This window comes from Sesamum indicum, linkage group LG15 (assembly GCF_000512975.1).
Source record: "Sesamum indicum cultivar Zhongzhi No. 13 linkage group LG15, S_indicum_v1.0, whole genome shotgun sequence".
Taxonomy (NCBI): domain Eukaryota; kingdom Viridiplantae; phylum Streptophyta; class Magnoliopsida; order Lamiales; family Pedaliaceae; genus Sesamum; species Sesamum indicum.
In genome coordinates this window covers 1,535,224-1,543,748 of record NC_026159.1, presented here as the reverse complement: position 1 = coordinate 1,543,748, position 8,525 = coordinate 1,535,224, and the positions used below count along the sequence as shown (strand labels likewise).

Below are 8,525 nucleotides of genomic sequence, written 5' to 3'. Positions count from 1 at the left end.
TGGGGCTGTAGGTGTATTACGTTGAATTTATTAGTTAATTACCGATAACTATAACAAGTATTTATAAAGCATTGATATCAAATAAATTATATCTAATCAATACCTATTATTGAAGTAGAAAAACGACTATTATTATAATAAAATAACATCCCACGTGTTATTAAAATTCAAACTCATAATTTTATAATCATAGGAGGACAGCTTCGTCAATTTAACTAGAAAAAGTATAGTATAATTGTAAGGGGGTAAGGTAAGGTAAATGTGGTAGGGTGGAAGAAGTAGCTTGCCCGAAATATTGTACAGTTATTAGTGACAAAAGAGTAGTAAGCAATTTACTTGAGTGGATCGAAAGGAATAATGAGCTTGTAAGAAAAGAGAAGAATACCAACACGTCTCTCCTTCATTAATAATGCGACTTTGTCACATCATAGTTGCTTTCAACTACCCTTCTTCCCACTGCGTATCCTTAAAGCTCTTTCCTCAATAATCCGCATAATTAATAAAAATAAAGGAAAAATGTTCTTTCCTCAGTCAATGGATTTCTATATGCCCCCCTCACATTTTTTCTCTTTTAAAAAATGAAAATAAATGCAGTATCAAGGTATATAATTATTTCTATATTTGTAGAGGAAAAGGGAACTTTAAAGGGTAGGTAGATATTCTTTTAAGTGTGTCAGTTAAGGAATCATTCTACAGAAACAAAATTACCGAAAAAAACATGGTAAATCTCATCCAAGCAAGCAGTATCAGACTATTCTTCCTTAATTTGAGGCAACCTTCAAACTTTCGGTTGCTTTAGTTATTCTGTTGTGTAGTCAAAGGTATTTGATTCTCTATGTTGTTGGAATTATTTACTGGACAGTTATTTCAAATCTCAGGGCATATTTCAGTAGAATTGTTAGTTAAGGATTCTTCTCTTTCCTGAGATGCAACTGATGATAACATGTAATATCTCTACTTCAGAATTTGGACATGAGATCTTCCAAAGATGTGTGAAGCGAAGCAAGCATCAATCAGACTTCCATTTTTATTACCTTTTGGAACACCATGTATTATTACATAAGGGCATTGATACACCGACCCGTTACATATTTCTCAATCTCGGTCTCAGACATGAATGGCGAAATGTTTATAGTAACAACAGGGAATTAAAAAGGCAGGGGTTGGTGTGTCTCTTTCAGAAACTTAGTTACAAGGTTGGGGGGATCCATATGTACCCGTGTGTTTGGACATAACCTGCGCGTTCTAACAGTTCGTCTGCTTCCACAGGGCCTCTGCTGCCCGGCTTGTAAGGAAGTGACTTGAACTCTCCCTGATCTATTCGGTGCAGAAGGGGAGTGAAGATCTCCCAGGCTGCCTGCAAGATCCACAAGTACAGGAATCCTTAATATAGTTGATCAGCTGGAGAATTTTCCGTTAGATATGAGCTATGAGAAACTAGTTTAGTTTACCTTCAGTTCGTCTCTGCGGACAAAATGCTGCTGATCACCTTTAATTCTGTAAACAAGAAAATCCATCTAGTTATTGTTATCAACGGAAAATGGGTTATCCAGATTATTCCCAGAATACATCGTCTTTATCCAATGTGGATGGAGATGGTTTATTTCCATTAATACATGCACTGCTGATAACATTATGACCCATGTAGAGTTTACAGAGAAATCATGTGTTTATAAGATAGGAAAATCATACGTGTCAAGAATCAGCCGTTCATAAGCCTCAGGAATGACAACCCCTTGGTAGCGTTGCCTGTATGACAAGTCTAGTTCACTCTGAACAACTGACATTTCCAATCCAGGCTGTTTGACCTGCATGCGAGGATTGAAAATAATTATGACCTCTAGGACACCACGACAACCAAAATCAAGTCATGACAGAATATCTAGGAGTTCCAGGACAACGAAACACTTACTGTTAGCTTCATGTATATGGCCTCTGAAGGTTGCAGTCGAATCACAAATTCATTCCTTCCTTGCTTTTGACCTGCATAACCCAACTCTCACTAAAGAATGGTCCTGCTGATAAAACTGATAAATTAACAGTAAAAAATCTAAACATGTCATTATCTACGTCGAGAAGATTGTCAACATGAAAACTCACTGCAGAACTAGCCCATAGTTCCTCCGGCTGCCATAGTCTAAAGACCAATTTGGCAATCTTTTAGCTAAACAGTGAACATCTCAAAACTCATTACCTTCTTCCTCACAGAAGTCTATGACAATCACTAACCCAAGATCCACAATCCTAAAGAAATAAACAAACTGTTCATTTCCTTTGAGAGGCATGCATATTCATTTCAAGTATTCATCTCAACTATATTTTGATCTTCAGGAATCTGGAGAAGCATTAAGTTCTTAATTGTAATAATGTGTTGTTAAGCTTGAAAAGGGCCTAAAACCAAAAGGAATTGCCACATTTACTGCAATCATCTGCAAGCCCTGCTAAAATATTGTTTCTTTCACCGTACCCTTAAATTTTCAACTTAATCTGTACCCAAACTTGCAACATAAGAGCCACTTAATGCAGAAAAAAGTGGAGGTCTACTTACAATATGAGTTCTGTACTTACATTTAAATATATCGCCAGGAACATCCTTGAATTGAACCCTGATTTCAGCTTTTCTCGAATTTAAAGCTTTTCCTGCCTTGAGTATAAAAGGCACACCTAAAGCAATTCATCATCGTTTTAGGAAATGCTAGATTAAATAGAACGTATCCTAACTTATGAAAAGTGTTCCTCTATTAAATTCAAGGCTTTCATCCCTTGACGGAGAAAAGTATAAATAAAGGTATAAATGACAGAGAAACTGTAATATCTTGTTTACCTTCCCATCTTTCATTGTGTATACGTAGAATTACTGTTGCAAAGGTTGGAGTGTTTGAGTCATTTGGAACTGTTGGATCATCCTTATAGCCTTGATATTGACCAAGCACCACCTCTTCGTCTTTTATAGGAACAACTGATTGAAGAACCTGAGAGTCCCAACAAACTCATTAGTGAAACTGGAAATAGTCTTATGCAGGACTCACGGAACCGAGTCACAAGAAATAACCATTCAAGAAAAAGAACTTAAATAAGAACATCCATCAGCAGAAAGGTATAAAAAATCTCCACACAACATTGACCAATCTAATCAAGCAAATGTTGAAAAGAAAAGTACTTGCAGATGAGCTTCCTGCAGGAGTGAAATTTCATATATACCTTCACTTTCTCATCTCGTATATGCTCAGGCTTCAGGGAGACGGGTTTCTCCATGGCGACAAGGCAAAGAACCTGCGAATTTTCATGAACTATCAACATATGCAGGAGATAGGCCAACTATGCTAATTTAAGGTGAATGTTAAATTGACTCTAAGTTTGGAATTTGGTCAGCAAGATCCACTCAACCAAATGTGTTTCAATGAGAATCAAAGTTATAAAATCAGGCAGATTTCAGTTCAATAACAAGAGATTAGATGTGACCTCGTGGAGGACATTTGAGTATGGTAATTCCAAATAGAAATAGTTAAGTTTCTGGATACGATTAAAAGATTCACCTGTAATAAGTGATTTTGGATAATATCACGGATAATCCTGCAGAGTAAACAAACACAAAATAAGTAACAGACACATTCCTCCAGTTGTAGGACAAGATTTAGTATCACAATAGAAGAACCCTGAAGTGTGTGCAGATCATACCCATATTGATCAAAATATCCACCACGACCTTCAGTCCCAAAATCTTCTCTAAACACAATCTGTGGGAAAGAGAAGTGAAAGATTTAATCATCATGTACGGAAAAAATACAAAACTACCTCATGATTAAGCAAGCAACTTACCTGCACATTAGCAATGTTATCACGATTCCAAAGAGGTAAAAAGAAGCGATTTGCAAAACGAAGCACCAACTGCAACGTTTGAAGACATGGAAATGAATGTTAGTGCTGGATGATAATAATTTGCCAATTAACTAGACTAAGATAGTAGCAGTTGACTCAGGCGTTGAGTATTACCAAGTTCTGCACCAATTCCTTTCCCAAATAATGATCAATACGGTAAATTTGTGGTTCATCAAACAATTCTCCTATCTGGGAGCTTAGTTCCTCAGCTGAAGCCAAATCCTTGCCAAAGGGCTTCTCAACAACAATACGAGTCCATCCACCAAGATCAGCTGAAAGAAATTATATCGAGTCATCAAGAAACTTGTACTTAATGCTGCATATGCATCACATGTGAAGAAACAATATGAATCATTCCAGGCCTGCATAATTGTCAGGATTCAAAAGAATAATGAATTTTAGACAGAATGAACACAACTAACTTCTCCGGAGGTGAAGGGGATTTCCAATTATCCTTTTTCCTAAATCATTGCAGTATGAAGCAAATCAAGTGCAGAAGACATCTAAGTTGTTAAGCAAAGTTTACAGAGTTTATATTATCTGAATCACTTGCAAAGGCTCAATATGCCCCAGTCTACAAATACAAGATTCATAGTCTTGCATTAGTATCCTTGTTTCTCTACTCTTTTGAACAATAACAAATAGCTACCATTCTCCGTATATCAAATTAAATGTCTTGCAACAGAATTTGACATATGGTTGATTAACACTTTGATACCATCAGTATCCTCCGGGCTTACATATAAAGGAGTGATGATAAAGATAGAGCTTAAGACAACCAGAGATCATTCTTGGAGAAAGGAAATGCACCATGAAAGAATGATGCAAAACTAGTTTGAAAGAGAATACATACATTTATTCATGCAATAACTCTTGATCATTTTGCAGACTTGTGGATATACTGATGGAGGAAGTGCAAGATAGAAAAGCCTCCGGGATGATCCTTCTGTACTGTTTTTTGATACTTCATGCTCAGATATTGCCTTATCTAATTCTTGAAACCCTTCCGGAGCATCATAAGAGCCACTCACATATATAATCTACATTATCAAGAAAAGGTTGCCAATAGTAAGCATACATCATCCTTTAAGGTTATGCATGATGAAACAGGCAACCAGCAATAACTAACCAACTGCAGAAAGTCTGAAACATCATTTGTCAATTCTTTCCCCTGGGGAAGAAACCTACAAAAGGTAATTACACAGCCAAGTGGAGCCAAAAAGTCACCAAACAAGCTAGCTGTAGATAGATCTAAAACCAGGAATAACATAAAGAAAATATGTTACAAAGAAGAATGTCGTGCACAATTTTATTAATAAAGACAAGGATGATTCTCCAGCATCTTCAGCTTTGGACTTTTCAAATACAAAGGCCAAGAAACAGAGGCAATAAAGTGCCTCTGACAAAAGTTTGTCGACAAAAAATTGTGCAGAAAATAACTTTCACCATCTACTCAAATGTAAGGATAAGGAAAATTACCCTCGAATTCGATCTCTCAATTCATCATTAGATAGCTTGGTCCTTGAATAGCCAAAAATGTGAACTTCATTCGATTGTAGAAATCCCTGAATATCGCAGTTGACCCCAAAACAGCAATAAGAGATAAATTTGCTTTCAAAAGACACTTCATGTCAGCTTCCAACAAAAAGAAAATGAGTTGAACTAAATACTACTACATTAGCAAATCCACAAGCTTGGTTGGGAATATCAACTTCTTTTGATCTAAAGAATAATATATAATGACAATCCACAAATTCGAGGCATGATTTTAGTTTAAGTCAATGAATTAACCATGTAGCAAACAATAAATTTAATGAGAACACTATAAAGCAGACCAAGATTGGGATTAACCTGCCGGTAAAGGTTAAAAAGTGCAGGAAAGGTCTTTTTTTTAGCGAGATCACCAGAAGCACCAAGAACAATGATGGAGAGGCACCCAGTTTCAGGCACATTCTCATTGTCTCTTGCAAAAGACTCATTCTTCGAGAAGGGTCTTTTCTCACAGTACCACTCACCGGACGCCGCCATTCTCCCTATCCACACAAGCTACGACAGATGCTTGATAAAATCTCCTGATCTGCAGCGTAAACAGCAAGTTGCTCATGTCAATAATCAAATCCTACTAAGTAATTGCTTCACAAGAGAATCAAACTACAAAGTTCTGATTACAACTAACTCAAAAACTTAAATTTCCTTCTAAGCTATGATTTACTACGATGCAAAAAGCCAACCAAATTTTTTGATCCAATAATCCGAACAAGAATCTGAAGCCGTGAAAATTTAACCCCAGAAAACAAAAAAGAATCATTGATCAACCAACTTAGGTGTATGCAGTTTCACCTAACAAAAACAGCAGAAGTTCTTCTTTTCCTCAGATTACAACCAAAGATCATGCGACAGAAGTTAAAGGAAGCAGAAGTGAATAAATATGTGACACCCACGAGAAGTAAAAGAGAGAGCAGCAACAAGCATCTTTCTTACGTTTGAATTTGGGTACGATATGATACGATCTTTTTGGCAGAACTGTAGAAATTGACTAGCGAGAGCGAGAGAGTTCTGTTGTGTTGGGTTGGTGAAGGAATTTTCAGATATTTTATTTTCAGCACTCCATGTGTAGACAGACGGTGGGGCTGGTTTCAAGCATGGAGCTTTCACCTACCACTTGTGTTTCTGACTATTGAGCCGTGGGGGGGTGGTAGGATCATCTCAGCCGCCGTCAAAATTCAACCGCCGGCAATAGCCGTTGTGTTATGGGTCCCATTCATTTCCTAACCATTTTCACCAAGTCATTTTGGTTAAAAGCAACAACATTTGAACCGAAATATTTGGATCTCACCCAAATCATTGAAATAGATTTAGAATATATTAATATTCAACAAATTTAATATAAATATTCCAATAAATTCAAAATAATTTATTATTAAAAATTAAGAATTTGTCATCTCAGAAATGTAGCTTAAAAATTGAATTTGTTTGAGAGTAAATATGATTTGTGTGGCCCTTCAACAATATAATTTATTCGGATTTAATTCGTGACCTTGTCAAATTTAGTCCTTTACATTTGAAAATTTCATCAAATTTGGTATTGATTGTTAGAAAGATTTGTTAAAGTAGAATATTCCCAATCATTTTGTTTTGAAGAGAAGGGCAAAATAAAATAATTGTAATAATAAACATATATTTTTTTATTAATTAATACCTCTCTTTTTGAATTCTTTTGGTAATACATAAGCAAAACTTGTATGTGTGATTGAATAAGATGAAATAATCTGAAAATTTTGAGATTGAGGTTCAATTTTGTTGTTTTTGCAACTTTTTTCTCCTAACATGCATATGTGTTTTAAAAAGGTTAGCTAAAAACTCTTTTTTATTTTAAAAATAGGCAAAAGATCCCTCTACTTTCTTAAACATACCTCAATTGTTCATTTCCGTTAAATCTAACTATCAGCATTAACTTTATAATAAAATAACTATCATACTCTTATTTAATATATATTATTTCTTATTTTAATGACAGTTGGAATTTTTTCAATCAAATAATAATCGTTAGATCTAATCAATTAATCTCAACCATTAGATTTAAAACAAATAAAATATTTGGACTCAACAAATTATTTAATTCATATTATAGAATAAATTATAACCATCTCCCCTGAGATTAGCATAATGACCAATATCTCAATGTTGTTTGAAAAATTACAACGTACATCTAACAACGAGCCATTTCCTTAAGTTTTCATTCAATATTTTGTAATAAACTAATTTAAATGCCCTGTTAAATTATAAATTATAATTTCATATATATTTTATAATTTTATAAATTGTTTTTACGAACTGATATTCCCTCTAGATTATTTATTTTACTTACCCTCAAATTTTTTTATATTTTTTCAAATACTATTTTATTTTTTTATTTAAAAATTCAATAAGAGTAAAATAGTATTGTTCACTTCACCGTCTAACGACTACATAATTATTTTTATTTGAGGGGGTATTTGTAATTTTTTAAACAACGATGAAGCATTTATCCTCCTCCCCACTTCTCCCCGCCTCCCTCCTCTCCCGCCAAAAAATAAGGTCAAAAATAGCTTAAAAAATGCTCCCAAGCGCACAAGGGACACATAATGCGCATCTTCCATTAATTACTAATAGAAGAAGTATTTTTTGTTGAGTTTCACAAAACACAAAAGGAATTTTATCCTATTTTGAAAGCACACTAGATTTCAGCTATTTCAAAACAAAACAAGAGGTAAAATGCATTTTAGCCACTTTTTTCACCATATTGAAACCAGACATGGCATGATAATAAATTGAAGTTGCTAGGCACTAAGACTGAAAACTTATGTTCAATAAATTTGTGCATCAAGATAAAGATGTCCGAGGCGATCACCTAACATTCAACCCATCTAAGCAGCCACTGATAAAAAAAGAAGTGTATAGTGACCATCCATCCTTTTATGATGGCATCTCCCTCAATAAACTATACTCAAGTCGCAAACCATAGGCACATAGTTTATAATTAAAATTTGAACTCTAGTGCTCTTTTATGTCAATAGCAAAGTCGAGATGGATTTGCAAATCCTTCTTTGACCCCATTTCTATACCAGAAAACGGAAGAAGAAATGGGGGGGGGGGGGGGGGTAAAA

The 8,525-nt window shown here is 34.9% G+C and overlaps 1 protein-coding gene across 2 annotated transcripts; it reads right to left on the bottom strand.

The window, feature by feature from the left end:
- On the bottom strand, positions 992 to 6,655 carry LOC105177387 (glucose-6-phosphate 1-dehydrogenase, cytoplasmic isoform). Of its 2 annotated transcripts, none has more exons than XM_011100522.2 (16): positions 6,361 to 6,655; positions 5,731 to 5,956; positions 5,359 to 5,444; positions 5,009 to 5,063; positions 4,733 to 4,919; positions 3,994 to 4,151; positions 3,820 to 3,888; positions 3,679 to 3,737; positions 3,537 to 3,573; positions 3,202 to 3,273; positions 2,825 to 2,972; positions 2,569 to 2,664; positions 1,913 to 1,983; positions 1,693 to 1,808; positions 1,452 to 1,497; positions 992 to 1,357 (listed from the first exon to the last, which is right to left on the bottom strand). In XM_011100522.2, the coding sequence occupies exons 2-16, from the start codon at positions 5,905 to 5,907 to the stop codon at positions 1,190 to 1,192; spliced, it is 1,545 nt and encodes a 514-aa protein (XP_011098824.1). In that variant the 5' UTR covers positions 5,908 to 5,956; positions 6,361 to 6,655; the 3' UTR covers positions 992 to 1,189. The 2 variants fall into 2 exon arrangements, with proteins under 2 accessions (XP_011098824.1, XP_011098825.1); XM_011100523.2 differs by lacking the exon at positions 6,361 to 6,655 and adding an exon at positions 6,220 to 6,354.